Consider the following 22,496-nt stretch of genomic DNA (forward strand, 5'->3'; position numbering starts at 1 on the left):
GAGTTGAAGTAAGTCACAAATAGGTATGGATCTCTGAAGGCTGGAGAAAAGAGAGGATTTGGGCAGTGAAATACTAATATATTGGATTGCTCATTTTAGAAAATATTAGTGCCATCTGTGTTATGGTCAGGCACCTGATATTTTTAAATGTGAAGACAAATTGTCTCAAGACAAATGTACCAAATGCTAGAGGAAGACGACTCCATTTGAGCTCATCTGTGCGACTTCTTCGGCCATAAGCATCCACAAACACTCCAAACTCTGCCCGTGCAAACAATGCAAAAAGTCGATGAGGGCATATTAAATTTCAGCTTGCTAACAGCCCCTTAACAAATGAAATTTTTTATTATGAGCATTTATGGAATTTTATGTAGATTATGATCAAAAAAGTAATTAAATGGACAATAAGCATCTCAATCTGACCATGGAAACAGAGCAGGTACTCCTCTTTCTGAGATGCACTCGACACCTGCATGATGGCAATTGGGAAGCTGTAGGAAGATGCGGTAAACATAGCTGAAGACAACGACACATCATTTTTGTCCAGGAACTCTGTGAAGAAGCACAAAATGCCTGAATTAAACATAAAATGCTAAGTATTTACAAAGGACTAAATGTATGCCAAGTGTAATCGTAACAAACAGTAACCAGATACGGTATGGGAGGAGTGAACAATTACTAAAAACAATATTAAACCACACACCCTCCAGCACATATTGCTTCATTTCAATCTCATAGAACTTGTTGGTACCAATGATGATGCTGTAGTTGGTGAAGTAGATACAGCTACAAGGTTCTAAGGTCTCAATCTCCTGAAAGAAAGAAAGAGAAATGAGAAAAAAAAAATGATATATATATATATATATATATATATATATATATATATATATATATATATATATATATATATATATATAGAGAGAGAGAGAGAGAGAGAGAGAGAGAGAGAGAGAGAGAGAGAGAGAGAGAGAGAGGAGCCCATACAGATGATAAAGGGGAAATAGTGCCCGGTCTGTAAAGAAACCATCTCCATGATGGGAGGTGATTATAGCCAACATATAAACCAAGAACTACTCAGTGATAAGTGCTTGGAGAGTAATAATTTACATGGTTAAAGTCTTTGCTTATAATGTCCTTAAATGCTTTTAAATGTAAAATAATCATATTTTCTACTGTTTTCCATGATATAATGAGTCACACTTAGTTATGTGTAAAAGACAGGTTTACCGCTCACCTTGCGAATGCAAAATTTGCTCAGATTGTCATTGTAGCGCAAAATCGTGACTTTATTAGGCATTGCTGCGCAAATGCAGGGACCGTTTTCAATCTAAAGATAGAATGGGTAAAATTACAAAAAAAACCAATATAAAGCAACACACAATAAATTCTATATCGATTTTGTGCACTGGAGGCATAAGAGTCATACCCTTCCTGCAGCAAAAAGGTGACAACCCTTGACAGTCTCAAAAATGTATGGGACAATTTCCGGCAATGTTGGGAGGTGGGTCTGAGAGAGTGACTGCTTCACCTTCTTGATCTCCACCAGGCACAGTGCCCTCTCATCACCTGTAGAAAAAATCTTTTGCTTAAAAAAGTGTGGAGAATAAGTCAGTGTACTCCATATTGAGTGTAATATATAGGTAACTTATAACTTATAACTAATATATAGGTAACAGTAACTTTGGGCCCCAAATATGTTTGCACACTGTTTAATGCACACTCATATGAAAACAAAACAATCTTTCTCACACATGGGCTCCATCTCTCAGCTTTAACATAAAATATTGTAAAACTATACTATTTGAATATTGTTGATGGAGAAGTATAGAGAAGGTCAGAAGGAGTTTCATTGTGTGTTTGTGGATTTAAAGAAAGTGTATGACAGGGTGCTAAGAGAGGAGTTGTGGTATTATATGAGGAGGAAGTCAGGTGTGTCAGAGAAGTATGTGAGGGTGGTGCAGGACATGTATGAGGACAGTGTGACAGCAGTGAAGTGTGCAGTAGGAACGACAGACTGGTTCAAGGTGGAGGTTGGACTGCATCAAGGATCGGCTCTGAGCCCTTTCCTGTTTGCAGTGGTGATGGACAGGTTGAGAGACGAAGTCAGACAGGAGTCTCCATGGACTATGATGTTTGCGGATGATATTGTTATTTGTGGTGAGAGTAGGGAGCAGGTTGAGAAGAGTCTGGAGAGGTGGAGGTACGCGCTGGAGAGAAGGGGAATGAAACTCAGTAGGAGTAAGACAGAGTACGTGTGTGAATGAGAGGGAGGGCAGTGGAGTTCAGGTACCTGGGGTCAACAGTGCAAAGTAATAGAGAGTGTGTTAGAGAAGTGAAGAAAAGAGTGCAGGCAGGGTGGAGTGGGTGGAGAAGAGTGACAGGAGTGATTTGTGATAGTAGGGTATCTGCAAGAATGAAAGGGAAAGTTTATAGGACTGTGGTGAGACCTGCGATGTTGTATGGATTAGAGATAGTGGCATTGAGTAAAAGACAGGAGATGGAGCTGGAGGTGGCAGAGCTGAAGATGTTAAGGTTTTCGTTGGGAGTGACGAGGATGGACAAGATTAGAAATGAGTTTATTAGAGGGACAGCGCATGTAGGATGTTTTGGTGACAAGGTGAGGGAGGCGAGATTGAGATGGTTTGGACATGTTCAGAGAAGGGACATGGGGTATATCGGTAGAAGAATGCTGAGGATGGAGCCGCCAGGAAGGAGGAAAAGAGGAAGACCAAGGAGGAGGATTATGGATGTGGTGAGGGAAGACATGCAGGTGTGGCGACCCCTAATGGGAGAAGCCGAAAGAAGAAGATACTATTTGAATAAGACACTATTTTGTACCGGTTCATTTGCTTACTTAGTAACATTATATTGAAGATAAAAAGTTGCCCAAAAATCCATAGAGTTACTGGTTCTTAAGTAAATAAAATTATGTTCTGCAAATTGCTATTTGTTATAATCTACAAAACAAATGTAATATTTTTAGCATTAAACATATACAAACAGGAAAGTTGTAGTTTCACTGGACACTGGTGTGTTGTGAATCGTTCATTGTTTCAATTGCACAAGTAGAACGCCATTAATTAAACTTAAAATTAATGCATAATTTATTTAATCATCCTCTTTTCCTGGTTTAATTCAATGTTAAAACAAACAGAAGGACAGTCTACACTTCTCTAACCCTAGTCCACCTCTTCCTCCTGGATCCAATGTGTAATATAATCTTCCAGTAGGTTCTAGGCCTTTGTCAGCATCTATATCCATAAGGTGCCTAAATAAACAGAACTTTCTTTTCTTAAGGCACAAAAGGAGCATCTATACTCTGAGTCTCTATCAATTTGACAAGCTCCTCACCGTATCTCAGGAAGTAAGCTTACCCACCCTGAGGGGGTGTCAGCATTTCACTGTCTGCATTTGCAAACTCATTCTTTAAGTCACTACCCACATACATAGGTGAGTAGAGAGACAGAAATTGACCTAGTGTGATCATGCTCCACACTTTAAGGAAATATCCCACTCTTTTTTTTCCTGACAGAACCATGGCCTCTGAGTTAGAGATTCTCATTTTTAACCCACCATCAAAAACTTTGAGACATTTAGAAGTTTAGACTTTTCAATCTCAATATTCTGCCCTTGAACACCAGGAAAATAAAAAAGGTTCCCAGAAATCTACATTAAGACTCATTTATTTATCATTTAGTAAAGGTATGTGTAAATGTTTGCACAAGCCAAATCCAACAAAAGGCAAGAGCGCCGCATCCTAACCAATAGCCCACCAGGGAACTGAACTTGTCTGTATGTAAAAATGAGTAATTTGTTGCAAATTCAAAGTCAATCAGTCAAGGTTTACTTAAGTTAGTCTTGCAATGAGTCAATTAAATCACACTGGGGAGAAGAAATAGGAAACTAAAATTCTTGAAGAACAGGAAATAGATTTCTTTTTACAGGGAATACATTTATGGGAATTTTTTTTTGTGTGTAAATAAGTTACAAGTAAACACATCCAGGTTGACAATTAAGAACTATTGTTTGCAAATGATAATGATGCTAGCCCACTAGCACCCACTCTAAAACATTTTTACCTAGCACCAAGAATATAGACAACAAATATGGAGGAATATGATTGTCTGCCTTCTATAGATAAGGAATATAGATGGAGGAATAAGATTGTCTCCCTTGTCTATAAAACACACCATTATACCAAGGATTATCATACCTCTCAATTAAATCAGGAGAAACCCTCCAAGCCCATTTTAAGTATATAGTGCTTTTAAATATTGACACTGTCGCAAAGCAGCTTTACACATTTTAACACAATATAAATTTTAAATTAACAAATTTCCCCCTGTAAGTCCCTAATGATCTAGACAGAGGTGACAGTGACGAAGAAAACTCCCTGAGATGATATGAGGAAAAAACCTTGAGAAGGACCAAATTAAAAAGAGAAACCATCCTCAACTGAGTGACAGCAGCCCTAGGTTTATTCACACTCAAAAAAGTTTGTACTAAAAGCTTTTGGAAGTTGTTAAATTTGTCTCTTACAGAAACTTCTACCAGATATAAGTAATTTAAAAGGCTCTTGAAATATTACATCAATATTTTGTACATACTATGTATGCAAAAGTGTAAATACAACTAACTTTGTTTATTGTTATTACTGTCCATTTTACAAATGCAATACTGACAATTTCATTTTCTGGCATTTTATAGACACTAGTATCCAGAAAAACAGCTAGCTTATAAAGTTGAGCAATTTAAGATTGAGAGCTATGATCAAGCATCCAGTAGCATTACTTATTTCAGCTATATGTGTTACCAAAACCTTAACATTGATATCAATATAAATGAGGGTTGAAATGATGATGTGGAAAACATTGTAGGCATTTTAGTTGCAGCATTTCTTACATAACATAAAATGCATTATTCAACACATACTAAACTGGCAGGTTCAGATGAAGCTCACTCACCCACAATCATGAGCAGCTTGTCTTGCTCTTTGATGATGTAGATTTGAAACACAGAGCCCAAGCCTGGGATGTGAGTCAGCGAGTTCTTTATAATGTTTAGTGCATACAGACCTTCCTCTGAACCCACTAACACAATCTGAGCAAAAACAAACAAAAATAATTTTAGTTTAAAATAAAAATAGTTTTAGACTATGTTTAATTTAGTAAAAATGCTATTTACCAATAAATACAGCATTAATACTTAATTTAGAAACTACATTAATGAAGATAGTAAAGCATGAACCTATGGCCACTTAAGTGACTGATGTGCATCCTATATCTACATCTTGAACATGATTATTCTTTTTTGATTTATTCTTCTAATATTTGCTTTCTACATTGCAATAGTTTTCTATATGTACTGTGGTACCTGGTCAGTGAGTGGGAGTGTGCAATTGATGTCCAGTCTGTCATCTCCCTCCAGCTTTAACAGAGAATTTCCAAGAAGTTTCTAAAAGTGGAAAGAAATGTTTAAATCATGGATTTCTTTGCTATTTGACATACATCCTCTTTAGGTATTAGAATGACTTTATGACACAACTATGTAATTATCAAGCAAACGCTTATACACTCTTTACTCATACAGCACTTAATATCAAAAATACATTATTTTCAACAGATAAATCAATCAAGCTGTATTAGAAACATTTATTATATATAATAATAATAATAATAATAATAATAATAATAATAATAATAATAATAAATATAACAAATTATATTATCTTCATTTAAATATAATAAAAAATGATTAAATTCAAAGCTTCTCTTTCCTAGAGAGATCATACATTATTTGTTTGTCATGACCAATTTTAATAATGTTAGTGCAGATAAGAAATCCAAAATTAAATAGTCACATAATCTTCATTGTTACATTTTTATAAGCTTGTATTAATGTTGTATGACAATAAAAAAATTCAAATGAAAATGATTTGGTGGGGGTAACTGTATAGCAGCAACAAAATAAGTTGGTTAGAGCTTTCCTCCAAACTCACTGCATCTGCCTCTGCTTTCTCATGGGCACCACGAGCACTTGCCACAATGGCCTCCAAAACTGCCACCCACCGCTGCTTCTCTGCAAAGTTTGAGCCCATGAGGTAAAGAGTCTGTGCTGGCCAGCAGGATGTGTGGGGGAGCAACTCCAGCTTCAGCACATATGGCACGTCTGAGGACCCAAACAATTTCATTATACCCTACTCAATAAAACTAATGTCACTTTGTTGCCTCTTTTTACAGCTACCTTTATTTTAAATTTGACATAAGTGCAGTTGTTTAATAATTACACTTAATAAGAACAATATAATTCTTTTTTATTTTATCTTACCAGACTTTGCAGTGTTTGTGAGTTCGGAGCCGCCAACAGCACTGTGCACAATCACTTCACCATCAGATATATACAGATCAAACTCATCCACTGGCTTCACTGACTCTACAAATCAGCAGGTCAGTTAGCATGGAATGAACACAGTACAGCTCTCAAATTTTTAGTACAACACAGTACCTGTTTACAAGGTGTCTGTTCATTGCAACAAACCATATCAGTATAATTATTTCTGATATGTGATATATAGTTTCTGATTGTGTTATATTTGATCTCTTATCAGTATATACAATTCTTAAAACAACTATTATGAAAAATGTGTATATACTTATTGTGTGGACTATTGTGGACTATTGGGTGGACTAATACCTGACTACTGTGCATTGCTTGTATTTTTAAGTACATGAGTTATGACCTTCTCTGGGCTCAGCTTCATAGGTAAGAACCTTGTTTCCTTCCAGCACCACATACTTCCTCTCCCAGCCCTGACCACGCTTCCCATTCCTAGAATCAAAAAGACACAGACCTTTCAAAGTCTTTGTAAACTGGCCATGCTAATCAAAAACTACAGTTATGTCCATAAATATTTGGACATGGATAAAGTTATTATTTTACTTTACTAGCACAGTTGTTTGTAGTTAAACAACATATGTGACTTTCAACTTGAATTTAAGGGTTTTCACATCCAAACTGGATGATGGCTACAGAATTAGAGCCATAAAAATATATTATTTTATATGTGGTATAATTTAAGTATATTATTTATAATACACCTAATTCTGATACAAGTTGATCTTCCTCTCATCTTTGACTCATCTCTGAATAAGATGTTCCAGAAGATGTTTTTTTGTCCTCCTATCGTTCAGGCTTACCAAAAGTTAACATCATGTTCTAAACTCTGCATTTTTAACTTTACATGAAAACTTATGTTGGTCAGTGTGTGTGTGTGTGTGTGTGTGTGTGTGTGTGTGTGTGTATGTGTGTGTGTGTGTGTGTGAAATCACATATAAAAAGTGTTGTAATATCCATATAAGCTCAAAGTTATTAGACACAGATGTTTTATTATTAAAACTACAAAACATTGCATGCACATGCATTGGCATTGTTGTTTTATCATTGTTCTGACCTGGGCTGTTTCATCCAGGCCTCCAGCCTCATGTGTCCACTGGAGTCTTTGAGTTGTAGACCTGAGTTGCTGCTCTTTTCTCTGCACAGAGCCTCAGATAGGTGAAGGGCGTATTCGGTGGGCACACCACATGTGGCTGGAAGGTAGGGGGAGCACTTTGGATGGCACAAAGCATGGCATTCTAATGTGGGAAAGAAAAATACAGCTAAAACAATATCAAATAGGGTTACAAATATGGTTACTGTGTGTGTGTGTGTGTGTGTGTGTGTGTGTGTGTGTGTGTGTGTGTGTGTGTGTGTGTGTGTGTGTGCGCAAGCTGCAGATGAAGAGGTGGGGTGGGTTGTATTGGCAAGGACGCTCATGTATTATTACTGCTGTAATGTAAGACATACTGCTGTTAGTTTGCGAAATTTTGTGGAAACTGAAGGAGGAAGACTGTAGTGAAAGGTTAAGGGTCAGAAGAGGTCAGACAGGGGCTCAGGATGCTGGATGATTGAGAAACTACTGCAGAAATGATAAGGGAGACTGCTACGAAGGTACATGGCATGAAATCTGGAAAATGAAAGGAATACAAAGAGACATTATGGTGGAATGAGGAAGTGCAAAAAAGCATAAGGAGAAAGAGGTTGGTGACAGAATTGGGATCGACAGAGAGATGAGAAAAGTAGGCAGGAGTACAAGAAGATGCGGCAGCAGGTGAAGAGGGATGTGGCAAAAGCTGAGGAGAAGGCATATAAGAAGCTGTATGAGAAGTTGGATACTAAGGAAGGAGAAAAGGATTTGTAGATGGAAATGTGTTGATTAATAAGGAGAGTGTGTTGAGAAGATGGAGTATTTTGAGCAGCTGATGAATGAGAAAAAGCAGCTGATGAGAGACAGAGAAAGAGAGAGAGAGAGAGAGAGAGAGAGAGAGAGAGAGAGAGAGAGAGAGAGAGAGAGAGAGAGAGAGAAAAGTTTGGATGATGTGGAGATGGTGAAGCAGGAAGTGGATCCTCAGTCTTGAATTGAGAAATGTCTGTAAATATTTATGGGATGCTCTGATGGTACCTGTTACATTATTATTAATATACAGTGAGGAAAATAAGTATTTAAACACCCTGCTATTTTGCAAGCTCTTCCATTTAAAAATCATTGAGGGGTCTGAAATTGTCATCGTAGGTGCATGTCCACTGTAAGAGACATAATCTAAAAAAAAAAAAAAAAATCCAGAAATCACAATATATGATTTTTTAAACAATTTATTTGTATGATACAGCTGCAAATAAGTATTTGAACACCTGTCTATCAGCTAGAATTCTGACCCTCAAAGACCTGTTAGTCTGCCTTTAAAATGTCCACCTCCACTACATTTATTATCCTAAATAAGATGCACCTGTTTGAGGTCGTTAGCTGCATAAAGACACCTGTCCACCCCATACAATCAGTAAGAATTCAACTACTAACATGGCCAAGACCAAAGAGCTGTCCAAAGACAATAGAGACAAATTTGTACACCTCCACAAGGCTGGAAAGGGCTAAGGGGAAATTGCCAAGCAGCTTGGTGAAAAAAGGTCCACTGTTGGAGCAAATCGAAGAAGCTAAACATGACTGTCAATCTCCCTCGGACTGGGGCTCCATGCAAGATCTCACCTCGTAAGGTCTCAATGATCCTAAGGAAGGTAAGAAATCAGCCCAGAACTACACGGGAGGAGCTGGTCAATGAACTGAAAAGAGCTGGGACCACCATTTCCAAGGTTACTGTTGGTAATACACTAAGACGTCATGGTTTGAAATCATGCATGGCACGGAAGGTTCCTCTGCTTAAACCAGCACATGTCCAGGCACGTCTTAAGTTTGCCAGTGACCATTTGGATGATCCAGAGAAGTCATGGGAGAAAGTCATGTGGTCAGATGAGACCAAAATAGAACTTTTGGGTCATAATTCCACTAAAAGTGTTTGGAGGAAGAAGAATGAGGAGTACCATCCCAAGAACACCATCCCTACTGTGAAGCATGGGGGTGGTAGCATCATGCTTTGGGGGTGTTTTTCTGCACATGGGACTGCACTGTATTAAGGAGAGAATGACCGGGGCCATGTATTGCAAGATTTTGGGGAACAACCTCCTTCCTTCAGTTGGAGCATTGAAGATGGGTCGAGGCTGGGTCTTCCAACATGACAATGACCCGACGCACACAGCCAGGATAACCAAGGAGTGGCTCTGTAAGAAGCATATCAAGGTTCTGGCGTTTCCTAGCCAGTCTCCAGACCTAAACCGAATAGAGACTCTTTGGAGGGAGCTCAAACTCCGTGTTTCGCAGTGACAGGCCAGAAACCTGACTGATCTAGAGAAGATCTGTGTGGAGGAGTGGGCCAAAATCCCTCCTGCAGTGTGTGCAAACCTGGTGAAAAACTACAGGAAACGTTTGACCTCTGTAATTGCAAACAAAGGCTACTGTACCAAATATTAACATTGACTTTCTCAGGTGTTCAAATACTTATTTGCAGCTGTATCATACAAATAAATATTTAAAAAATCATACATTGTGATTTCTGGATTTTTTTTTTTAGATCTCTCTCACAGTGGACATGCACATACGATGACAATTTCAGACCCCTCCATGATTTCTAAGTGGGAGAACTTGCAAAATAGCAGGGTGTTAAAATACTTATTTTCCTCACTGTAACTACCTGCTGGTTTCACAATTGTATTAACTTTCACAGTTTTATTAATTATTATTTATTGTTTAACTTTCACAGTTTTATTAATTATTATTTATTGTTTAACAATAATGGTTCATGTCTTTTTTATACAAATATTGCCATCCTTTTCCACAATGTGAATTGTGCTCCCTGCTTGTAATACTGGCAGATTTTTTTGCTTCTCTACTGCAGTATTGTTCTTGTTTTGTCTGTACAGCTGCAAGTGCCACATGACCACCTACTGGGGTAACCAGGTTAAGGTCTGTGCTGGCTGCTGGCAAGGTGCTACTCACCCCAACTTGTGTGCTGGTGAATAAGCCATACCTGTAAGTTCATTTGACTGAATGCTTTGTGGACTTTGTGGAATAATTCAACAATCTGTTCTATGTGCTTGATCATTCCAGGCCAAATACAGAACCTTTTGGCTTGTGCCTGTGTGCAGTAGATTTATTGGTGAGCAACAAGTAGCTTCTGCAGCATCATTGGTCTCATTGTCTCAAAAATAATGACTTTGTCTAAAGCCAGTAAAAATCTATTCTTTAAAGCTATTGTGTATTTGGTGAACCAGTACTGCTGGACTGAGTGGTTTAGGATCTTTATGTTTTTTTGTGTGTGTGAGTTTTTAGTGTGCTTTCTTTTACAGTAGCAGTCCTTTAGCTTTCCCAGTAATTCATCACTAATGGTTTCTGCTGTTTTACTGTGTTGGCCATCAACAAATCTCTGCCAGACAGGTCTTGGGCATTGAGGTAAGAGAATACACTGGGTCTTTATAGGCCTTGTCTAGAGGCTAATTAAGAACAGTCTCCAGTGGATTATGGATTGACTGAGAATTCATCCTGTGTCCATACACATGCTGGTGGAATGTCTTAACAGGAAAGACAGTTTTAAGCAGCTTTATCTGAGAAACAGTGTGTTAGTCAGTGCTTTTCTCTTTTATTTATTTTTTATTTTTTAGGTAAAGGAGCAGATCTGGAGGGATCATCGATAAAGAGTGTTTGGTGAACTGGGATAGTTGTATGCTGTCGTCCTCTCACTCTCACACGTTCACTCAGGTTTTTTGACGGTGGTGTGGTGGTTCGTCTCTCATCCCAGAGATCCCTCATGTCGGTGTTACCTTCTGGTTCTCCCTTTTAGTTCCCCTCCAGGAACTCGAGCTGCGTCGAAACGCTATGGGAACGCCCCTGCGTGACCGCGCTCTGAACCACGTGTGTAATCTGACTAATAGGCGTTTTGGGACGTGACGTCATCAGCGGGCGACGTCGTGTAAACAGGAAGCTACAAATGGCTGCAAGATGGACCAGACGCCAGCTTTCTGCTCGTTCAGGTAAGCGCTGTTTCGCTGTGTTTTTCTGGTCGAGTTATGGCTGGCAGGCAGAGTTTCCGTAAGTGCGTTTATCCGTGTCCGCGTTTCATTACCGGCAAGGATTCGCATGATCGCATGAGCGTTGTGTGCCTGGGAGTGGAGCATGCACAGTCGGCTCTCGAGGGAGTTGATTGCTCGCATTGTAGCCGCATGGCTATGCGCACGCTTCGCTCCCGGAGAGCGCTCTTTAAAAGGAGCTCTCTCCCTCGTGGCTCCGGTCCCGCTCTCGCCGAGGCGAAGCGGCGCCGGCGCTCCTGGGGCTCGCAGGCCGATTTAGCGGCGGGGTTGGAGTCGGATGAGTCCGCTTCAGCTTCGTCGGCTGAATTGAGCTTCGGCTCTATCGGAGAAGCAGGCCCGATGGCTGCTTCTTCTCCCGGTACGAGTAGCGCGGCATTACATGTCTCTCTCTCTGAGGAGGGTGAGCTGATGGATGCTAGCGAGCCCGTGGAGTCCTCGCAGCCTGTGCTGTACGAGGAACTCCTCGAGGTCGTGACACGAGCCGTTGCTAAGCTGGATCTAGCTTGGCCGGTGGAGCAGCAGAAACAGAGCGCACCCAGTAAGCTGGATGATCGCTTTCTGCGTCCTGTGTCGCTTCCTCTGCGCCGGGGCCTGCCGTTCTTCCCCGATCTGCACGCCGAGGTGTCCAGTTCCTGGGAGACCCCTTACTCAGCGTGTTCTTCGTCTCGACACTCCTCGCTCTACGCGAATGTGGTTGGGGCTAATGCGTGCAGCTATGGGGCAATGCAGTGTGTTGAGGAGACGCTAGCCAGCTATCTCTCTCCTGGCGTGGCATCGTCGCTAAAGGCTCTGGTGTTCCCTACGAAACCGCTACGTGCTACATCGGCTTTAGTGGGGAAGGCTTACGCGGCAGCAGGTCAGGCTGCGGGATGTCTCCACACCATGGGTGTGTTGCAGGCGTACCAGGCTGACCTGCTACGTGATTTGGATGAGGGACTTAGCTCTGGGGCCAATGAAATCCTGACGATTTTCAGTCGAGGGGGCCTCACGCTACGGTGCCCGTCCCTCGGCACCACCAGGTGGCCGGGCCGTGGTCTCTGCCTCCAGCGGGCGACTCCCTCCACTTCAAGTCTCGGTACGGATGGGGGAGACCCGCCGCCTCTCTCGAGGTGTCATCAGCTGCAGGGCCCCGCCCCGAGGGGCTGGTTCCGCTAAGGAACTTTCTGGTGGCATGGGAGGGGCTGCCAGAAGTCTCCCGTTGGGTCCTGCGGACGGTAGAGGGTGGTTGCGCGATTCAGTTTGCGTCCTCTCCTCCCCGTTTCAACGGGATGTGTCCCACCCTGGTGGGTCCCGAGCTGGCTCTGGTCCTGGAACGAGAAGTGCGCACACTCCTGGGGAAAGGGGCCATCGAGGTGGTTCCCCCCTCGGTTCGAGAGTCAGGCTTCTACAGCCCGTACTTCGTCGTTCCGAAGAAGGATGGCGGGTTGCGTCCCATTCTGGATCTTCGCTCTCAGGAGACTCAGGTTCAGGATGCTCACCCTCAAGGGGGTCGAGACGCAGATCAGGTCCTAGGACTGGTTCGTCACTGTAGATCTGAAGGACGCATACCTTCACAGGAGGTTCCTGAGGTTTGCTTTCGTGGGCGTAGCATACCAATATCGGGTCCTCCCGTTCGGTCTGGCACTCTCGCCCCGCACCTTCACGAAGTGCGTCGATGCTGCACTGGCCCCGCTGCGGCTTCAGGGCATCCGCCTTTTTGAATTGCATCGACGATTGGTTGATCATGGCTCCCTCGGAGCACCAGGCGGTTCGGCATCGAGATGTCGTCCTCGCCTACATGAAGGTGCTTGGGTTTCGGCTAAACGCCAGCAAGAGCGTGCTTTCTCCAGCACAGAGAACCACCTTTTTGGGCGTAGTGTGGGACACGGCCAGGATGCAGGCACGGTTGTCGCCTGCTCGGGTCGAGGTCATCCTTGCTGCCGTCAGGAGAGTGCGGAAAGGCCAGCCACTCACTGTAAGGCAGTTCCAGAGGCTGCTAGGGCTCATGGCAGCAGCATCCAGCATAGTTCCGCTCGGGCTCCTTCACATGAGGCCCCTCCAGTGGTGGCTCCGGGGCAGGGGGTTCTCCCTCAGGGGAAACCCACATCGCACTATTAAGGTCTCGCGGCGTGCCCTTCGAGCCTTGGATGTCTGGAAAGACCGGATGTTTCTGTCCCGTGGCCCAGTGTTGGGGGCTCCGTGTAGTCGCGTGACGCTGACGACGGACGCTTCCCACACCGGGTGGGGAGCGGTCATGAGTGGCCACTCCGCCCAAGGTCTGTGGAGCGGCCCGCGTCTCTCGTGGCACATAAATTGCCTGGAGATGATGGCAGTGTTTTTAGGGTTAAAACACTTTCTCCCGGACCTGAGAGATCGCCATGTGTTGGTCCGCACGGACAATACGGCGGTGGTCTCCTACTTTAACCACCAGGGGGGGTCTCCGATCTCGCCTCTTGTACAAGCTAGCGTGGGCGGTCCTCTTGTGGTCTCAGGACAGGTTCCTGTCCCTGAGGGCCTTTTACATCCCGGGTCGGTTGAATGTCAGAGCAGACGCCCTGTCGAGACAGGGGCCGAGGCCTGGGGAATGGCGTCTCCACCCCGAGGTGGTGGAGCTCGTATGGCTGAGGTTCTACAGAGCCCAAGTGGATCTTTTTGCGACCCAGGAGACCTCGCACTGTCCCCTCTGGTTCTCTCTCTCTCGCTTGGGGCTGGATGCCATGGTACAGTTGTGGCCGAGGCTACGCCTGTACGCCTTTCCTCCGATCGCTCTGCTCCCTGGAGTTCTGGAGAGGGTTTGCCGGGATGGAGTCCGTCTCCTCCTGGTGGCGCCTCGATGGCAGAGCAAACTGTGTTTTGCGGATCTGGTGTCCCTACTCGAGGGCCCTCTGTCGGATCTTCTCTCTCAGGCGGGCGGGACCCTGGTTCACCCCCGCCCAGAGTTGTGGAGGCTGTGGCCCCTGAGGGGACACAGTTTGTAGCGGCTGGTCTCTCCACCGAGGTGGTGGAGACCCTTCTCCACTCCAGAGCTCCCTCCACGAGAAGGTCATACGCCACACGGTGGTGGCTGTTCACGTCTTGGTGCGAGCACCGTGGCCTGGATCCTGATAACTGCCCAGTTGGTTCAATTCTGGAGTTCCTACAGGAACAGTTTGCCGCAGGGTTAACCCCTTCAACCCTGAAGGTTTACGTGTCAGCAATAGCGGCTTATGGCTCCCTGCTGGGTAGGCACCCACTGGTGACACGTTTCCTCCATGGCACCCGGAGGCTGAGGCCCGGGACGTGACCCAGAGTGCCTGTCTGGGATCTGGCGGTTGTGCTGGCGGCTCTCTCTGAGCCCCCCCTTCGACCCGTTAGCCGATGTGGCCCTAAGGTTTCTGTCGATTAAGACCACCTTTCTGTTGGCGATTTCCTCCCTGAAGAGGGTCGGGAATCTGCAGGCTCTGTCCGTGGCCCCGTCTCGCCTGGAGTTTGCCCCTGGCATGGCCAGGGTGTTTCTCTATCCGAAACCTGGGTACGTGCCTAAGGTGCCTTCGGCTCCCACACGTCATGTCGTGTTGCAGGCATTCTGCCCTCCCCCGTTTACTGCCCCCGACCAGGAGCGTCAGCACCGGCTGTGTCCAGTGCGAGCGCTGGATGCTTACCTCCGCAGGACGAGTCCTTGGAGGAAGTCGGAGCAGCTGCTAGTCTGCTATGGCCCTAATAGGAAAGGTTTCTCGGCCATTAGGCAGACTTTGAGCAGATGGGTTGTGGATGCAATTGTGTCGGCTCACGAGTCCTCTGGCCTCCCCGCACCGCTCGGGGTTCGAGCTCACTCCACCCGGAGTGTGGCGGCCTCTTTGGCCTGGTCCGCTGGAGTCCCTCTCCAGGACATCTGTGACGCGGCGGGTTGGTCCACCCCACTGACCTTCGTCAGGTTCTATGACCTTGACCTCAGAGCCACCCCGGGCTCCTCTGTCCTGCGTGCTGGTGCCGAGGCCCTCACTCTCTAGGCAGGGTCTGGTCAGTGTGGCGTGATTGGACACTCGTTCCCATAGCGTTTCGACGCAGCTCGAGTTCCTGAAGGGGAACGTCTCTAGGTTACGACCGTAACCCTAGGTCTGGAGGGAACGAGACGCTGCGTCTCCGTGCCACACTCCCTGCATCCCTGCGGCGCTTACCTTTTCTCGCAGGAGCTGGCGTCTGGTCCATCTCGCAGCCATTTGTAGCTTTCTGTTTACGCAACGTCGCCCGCTGATGACGTCACGTCCCAAACGCCTATTGTTTAGATTACACACGTGGTTCAGAGCACGGTCACGCAGGGGCGTTCCCATAGCGTTTTGACGCAGCGTCTCGTTCCCTCTGGAAACTAGGGTTAAGGTCGTAACCTAGAGACGTTATGCTGCCATAGCGAGTCTTGCCGGAGGCCCAAACCGCACAGTGACATTAACTTTCATACAACAATAATTCAACTCTTCTCGCTCTCTCTCTCTCTCTCTCTCTCTCTCTCTCTCTCGGTCGAGATAAACATGCTACTGAAGTTCCAGTGACCACTGTTCCTGCCCCTCTTTCCTCCGTGGATCTTCGCACTTCGTCCAGGCCTGCCTCTGGATAGTGTTCTCTTCGATTGGAGGCTGAGAATGGTTTCTCATCAACGCCTTGTGTGGTTCCATGGAATTCCGGAGTAAGAACGGAAGCTTTGATTTGGACAGTAGTTAATGTCAACAGTCTGCTACATTGACTAAGAACTAAAGTTTGCTTCTAATCACCATCACTGCATCCCTCAACATTGTATATCTGCAATAAATAGACATTCGGTGCAACCCAGGTGAGGATGTGTTCCTTCTTAAGTTTGGTTCTTCTCAAGATTTCTTCCTTATGCCATCTCGGGGAGTTTTTCCTTGCCACAGTCGCCACCGGCTTGTTAATCAGGGACAAACTTACTTATAAAGAACATATTCATCATCACATTATCTGTGTAAAGCTGCTTTGAGACAATGTTCATTGTTAAAAGCGCTATACAAATAAAAATTAATTAAATTGAATGTCTTCACACAGTAGTTGTCTGACTGGAGCTGTGAGCGATGCCTCACCACAGGATTTTTATTAAGGGATGGCACTGCAGTACAGTCTTTTAACAAGAGGTGGAAAGTAACGAATGATTTACTTGTGTTGCGGTTATTGAGTAATTGTTTTTGTGTACTTTAAATCTTCAAGTAGATTTAAAAATCTGTAAATTTAATTTTACTTAAGTATTATTTGTTTGAATTATTGCCTTTACTACATTACTTTTCACATCTGATTAACCTGTATTAATAAAATAAAATAAAAAGTATTACAAATAAGCCAAGAAAAAGAAATTATGCCCCGGAAACAACTGCCCTAAAATCACAAGAAAGATAGAAACAGACAAAGCACGGGGAGTGGTAGCACAGTGATTAAGACTCTTGGTTACTGATCAGCAGGTTGAGGGTTTAAGTCCCGGTATCGCCAAGCTGCCACCCTTGGGCCCTTGAGCAAAGCCCTTAACACTCTGTGCTCCAGGGGCACAGTATCATAGCTGACCCTGCACTCTGACCCCATCCTCTGAGCAAGCTGGGATATGCGTAGAGAGAATTTCACTGTGCTGTAAAGTGTATGTGACGAATAAAGGCTCTTCCATTCTAGATGCTAGCTGTACAGATCCAGCTGAAAGCCAAACTCTGTAGAAATCTGCTGAACTTAAATAATCCAATAAAGTGAACCATGGGCCATTTCTAAGCAACCACTCTGGCTTCAGTGCAAAAAAAACGGCTTGCAGTTTAAGTTGTTTACTCAGAGACAGAACTAATACCTTTACAGGTGCATAGTTTAGTGAGAGGCTTTGCTCAAATAAGCCCAAAAGACATTGGTGCATAACACTGCTAATGTTGGTTGGCACTAGCAAATTGCTGGCAACTAGTTCGAATTCTTATGTTAACGTTACTAAGGTTCCATAAAAATGACCACCTGTGTGAATGTAAATAAGGATATTGCTCATATCCAGTCAAAGCATTACTAAAACAACTGTTTACTGATTAAAAAATTTTTTCTGGTTTATTTATTTATTATATCTGAGTGAAGAAAGGACGTTGTAAATAAACTTGTATTGCACTGAAGGTTTTAATTTCACCTCTTTTATATTTATTTATTAATATTTTCGATAAAATTGGTCAAACAGAGATGGCCGCTGCAATAATCGCGCGTTAATAAAAGCAGTGCCGTTAAAATGAATTTACATTTTATAATGTGTACATCGCTGACTCCCTCCGTCTCATCCATCCATTACCCACATACTTCTTTTTGCCTTCTGTCTTGCACATTGTTCGCTTCATAAACTAGCCTACGTCTGTGGTGTGTGAGAGCCAGGAAAGAATTTAAAAAGCTGCGCAATGACAGGAAATCGGTTGATAGACTGAAAACAGCTTGCAATGAGAAGGAAAAATAAATTACATTTCAACAAATAGTTTAAAACTAAAGTAACAAGCCTGGATTCAAAATGTAATAAGTAGAAAGTACAGATCTTCTTCTTCTTCTTTCGGCTGCTCCCATTAGGGGTCGCCACAGCGGATCATCCGTCTCCATACCACCCTGTCCTCTATATCTGCCTCTTTTACACCAACTACCTGCATGTCTTCCCTCACCACATCCATGAACCTCCTCCTTGGCCTTCCTCTTTTCCTCCTACCTGGTGGCTCCATCTTCAGCATTTTTCTACCAATATAATTCATGTCCCTTCTCTGCACATGTCCAAACCATCTCAATCTCGCCTCCCTCACCTTGTCACCAAAACATCCTACATGTGCTGTCCCTCTAATAAACTCATTTCTAATCTTGTCCATCCTCGTCACTCCCAACGAAAACCTCAACATCTTCAGCTCTGCTACCTCCAGCTCCACCTCCTGTTTTTTACTCAATGCCACTGTCTCTAATCCATACAACATCGCAGGTCTCACCACAGTCCTATAAACTTTCCCTCTCATTCTTGCAGATACCCTACTATCACAAATCACTCCTGTCACTCTTCTCCACCCACTCCACCCTGCCTGCACTCTTTTCTTTACTTCCCTAACACACTCTCCATTACTTTGCACTGTTGACCCCAGGTACCTGAACTCCTCCACCTTCTCCACCTCTTCTCCCTGCAACCGCATCACTCCACTGCCCTCCCTTTCATTCACACACATGTACTCTGTCTTACTCCTACTGACTCTCATTCCCCTTCTCTCCAGCGCATATCTCCACCTCTCCAGGCTCTTCTCAACCTGCTCTCTACTCTCACCACAAATCACAATATCATCTGCAAACATCATAGTCCAGGGAGACTCCTGTCTGACCTCGTCCGTCAACCTGTCCATCACCACTGCAAACAGGAAAGGGCTCAGGGCCGATCCTTGATGCAGTCCAACCTTCACCCTGAACCAGTCTGTCGTACCTACTGCACACTTCACTGCCGTCACACTGTCCTCATACATGTCCTGCACCATCCTCACATACTTCTCTGAAACACCTGACTTCCTCATACAATACCACAACTCCTCTCTCTGCACCCTGTCGTACGCTTTCTCTAAATCCACAAATACACAATGCAGCTCCTTCTGTCCTTCTCTATACTTCTCCATCAACATCCTCAAAGCAAATAAGGCATCTGTGGTGCTCTTCCTCGGCATGAAACCATACTGTTGCTCACAGATGGTCACCGATATTCGTGTAATAATGTAATGAGTCAAAGTTAAATCTGTCTGAAAAAATTAACAGTGAAGTAAAGTACTGATACCAGAAAAATCTACTTAAGTACAGTAACAAAGTATTTGTACTTCATTACTTTCCACCTTTGTACACAGTCGTATCAAAATGAAAAAGTATTTAAATGTTGAAGTGATAGCTGTTTTCGACTTATACCTGGTCAGTATGTTACCCGTAGCAGACGGGTAGTTCGCAGGAGCAGAGCGCAATGCAGGGTCATAACCAGAGATACACTGCTGAGCACAGTGAAAACAACACAGCAACAAGCAAAACTTCTTTCAGAACCATCAGTCATAATATGGACAACCTCTATAACATGTTTTGCTGTTGTGCATGTTTCCATTTGGAAATGGCAGGTTTTTAAATCCTATAACATTTGCACTCAGTTTCAAGTTTAGTCTGCCATTATTTTATCCAAGATGTAAAAAAAATTTCTGTCCAGAACATTTACATTGTTGGTTGTTGAGATGGAGAAAAATGGCCTTGTTTAGGTCATGGGAATCCTGACACACTAATAACTGGCTATTCTTTAGGGACCAGATGGTTGGCAGCAAGATTTTTTTTTCAGTAACTGCTGCTTTTTACATTCAATTCAATTCAATTCATTTTTATTTGTATAGCGCTTTTAACAATGAACATTGTCTCAAAGCAGTTTTACACAGATAATGTGGTGATTAAAAGTAAATATGTTCTTTGTAAGTAAGTTTGTCCCTGATGAGCAACTGTGGCAAGGAAAAACTCCCCGAGATAGCATAAGGAAGAAACCTTGAGAGGAACCAGACTCAAGAGGGAACCCATCCTCATCTGGGTTGCATCGAATGTCCATTTGTAGCAGATATACGATGTTGCGGGGTGCAGTGATGGTGATCAGAAGCAAACTGTAGTTTTGAGTCAGTGTAGGAGACTGTTCACATTAACTACAGTCCAATCCATCCTCAAAGCGCCCGTTCATACTCCGTAATTTCATGGAACCACCCAAGGCGTTGATGAGAAACCGTCCCAAGCTGCACAGAGTGGCCTCCAGTCGAAGAGAACACTATCCAGAGGCAGGCCTGGATGAAGTGGGAGGATCCACAGATCGGAGAGGGGCAGGAACAGTGGTCAATGGAGCCTCAGGAGCAAGTTTAACTCGACCGAGAGAGAGAGAGAGAGAGAGAGAGAGAGAGAGAGAGAGAGAGAGAGAGAGAGAGAGAGAGAGAGAGAGAGAGAGAGAGAGAGAGAGAAGAGGGTGACAGGAAAAGAAGGATATGGATTATTAAGTGTCCTTATTGTTGTATGAAAGTTAATGTCACTGTGCAGTTTGGACTCCGGCAAGACTCGCTATGGCAGCATAACTAAAAGGGAGAACCAGAAGGTAATACAGACATGAGGAATCCCTGGGATAAGAGACGACCCACCACACCACCGTCAACAAACCTGAGTGAACGTGTGAATGTGAATGTGTGAGCATACAAATATCCCAGTTCACCAAACACTCTATATCAATGTTCCCTCCAGATCTGAGCCTTTACCTAAGAAAAAATCCACTGATAAAAGGCCTAACTGAATTAATATGTTTTTAACCTCAACTTGAACACTTAAACTGTGTCTGAGTCCTGAACACTGATTGGAAAGCTGTTCCATAACTGTGGGGCTTTATAAGAGAAAGATCTGCCCCCTGCTGTAGTCTTCATTATTTGAGGAACCAACAGATAGCCTGCACCTTTTGATCTAAGTAGGTGTGGAGGACCATACTGGTACAGAAGTTCACTCAGATACTGCGGTGCGAGACCGTTAAGTGCTTTATACGTCAGTAGTAGTATTTTATAATCAATGCGAGATTTAATTGGGAGCCAGTGTAGACTGATTAAAACAGGGGTAATGTGGTCATATTTCCTAGATCTAGTGAGGACTCTTGCTGCTGCTAATCTAACTGAAGCTTATTTATGCTTTTATTTGCACACCCAGACAGTAAAGCATTACAGTAATCTAATCTAGAAGTAACAAAAGCATGAACTAGTTTTTCTGCATCCTGTAACGACATCATATTTCAAATTTTAGCAATATTTCTAAGGTGAAAGAAGGCGATCTTGGTGATATTATTCATGTGAGCCTCAAAGGAAAGACTAGGGTCAATAACACCAAGGTCTTTGACAGCTGTACATGCTGAAACAGAAACACCGTCCAGAGATGCTACGTAATCGGAAAGTTTGCTTCTAGCTGCATGTGGTCCTAGTAAAAATACTTCCGTCTTATCTGAGTTAAGCAGAAGAAAGTTATTAAGCATCCACTTTCTAATGTCCTTTACACACTTCTCAACATTGTTAAGCTGATCTCTCTCTCATCTGGCTTTGCGGAAATATACAACTGTGTGTCATCAGCATAGCAATGGAAGCGAATCCCATGCTTATGAATAATTTCACCAAGAGGCAGCAGATTTAAAGAGAAAAGCAGAGGGCCTAAGACAGATCCTTGAGGAACACCAAACTTTACCTCAGAGAGTGTGGAGAACTCACCATTTACATCAACAAACTGATAGCGATCAGTCAAATAAGACCTGAGCCAGGAGAGAGCTGTTCCCTTTATTCCAACAACGTTCTCAAGTCTAGCAAGTAGTATAGTGTGATCAATAGTGTCAAAAGCAGCACTAAGGTTGAGCAAAACAATTAAGGAGACAAAACCCTGATCAGAGGCCAATAACAGGTCATTTACCACCTTAACTAGCGCCGTCTCTGTGCTATGATGAGGTCGAAATCCTGACTGATACATTTTAAAAATGTTATTCATAAGTAGGTGTGAGCATAACTGCTGTGCTACAACCTTTTCTAAAATTTTGGATATGAAGGGGAGATTTGATATTGGCCTGTAGTTGGACAGCTGACATGGGTCAAGGTCAGGTTTCTTAATTAGGGGGTGGATAACTGCCAGTTTAAAGGATTTTGGTACATAACCAGTGCTAATGGAAGAGTTTATTATTTTTAGAACAGGTTCAATTACTTCTGGAGTTATCTGTTTAAAGAAACTTGTAGGCAAGGGACCGAGAATGCAGGTTGATGATTTTAATGAGGAAATTTATGAAATTAAATCATTCTCATGAATAGGAGTGAAGCTTTGTAGTTGATTGTCTGCTATAATTACACTGCTGTCTACAGGGTTACTTGTAAAATAATTTGGATTTATATTAATTGTCTGGATTTCTTGCCTGATGTTTTCAATTTTATTATTAAAAAAGTTAATGAAATCATTACTACCTAATGATTTTGTGCATGTTAGTGCAGTGCTTTTAT

General features: G+C 43.4%; 1 protein-coding gene across 9 annotated transcripts in view; it reads right to left on the bottom strand.

The window, feature by feature from the left end:
* Positions 1 to 22,496, bottom strand: part of citb (citron rho-interacting serine/threonine kinase b) — an 89,965-nt gene that overhangs the window by 2,809 nt on the left and 64,660 nt on the right. For 8 of the 9 annotated variants that reach the window (XM_083554347.1, XM_083554345.1, XM_083554344.1 and 5 more), the window contains 12 exons: positions 7,451 to 7,631; positions 6,740 to 6,828; positions 6,328 to 6,432; positions 5,999 to 6,168; positions 5,374 to 5,454; positions 4,965 to 5,100; positions 1,427 to 1,566; positions 1,235 to 1,327; positions 704 to 812; positions 424 to 552; positions 181 to 261; positions 1 to 40 (listed from right to left, as the gene is read on the bottom strand). The exon at positions 1 to 40 is cut by the window's left edge and continues 39 nt beyond it. In XM_083554347.1, coding sequence (XP_083410473.1) covers positions 1 to 40; positions 181 to 261; positions 424 to 552; positions 704 to 812; positions 1,235 to 1,327; positions 1,427 to 1,566; positions 4,965 to 5,100; positions 5,374 to 5,454; positions 5,999 to 6,168; positions 6,328 to 6,432; positions 6,740 to 6,828; positions 7,451 to 7,631 — 1,354 coding nt within the window. Of the gene's footprint in view, positions 41 to 134; positions 262 to 423; positions 553 to 703; positions 813 to 1,234; positions 1,328 to 1,426; positions 1,567 to 4,964; positions 5,101 to 5,373; positions 5,455 to 5,998; positions 6,169 to 6,327; positions 6,433 to 6,739; positions 6,829 to 7,450; positions 7,632 to 22,496 lie in introns of all 9 variants that reach the window. The other variant, XM_083554349.1, reaches the window with a different exon arrangement.

The sequence above is a fragment of the Silurus aristotelis genome (assembly GCF_946808225.1).
Source record: "Silurus aristotelis genome assembly, chromosome: 11".
Taxonomy (NCBI): Eukaryota; Metazoa; Chordata; class Actinopteri; order Siluriformes; family Siluridae; genus Silurus; species Silurus aristotelis.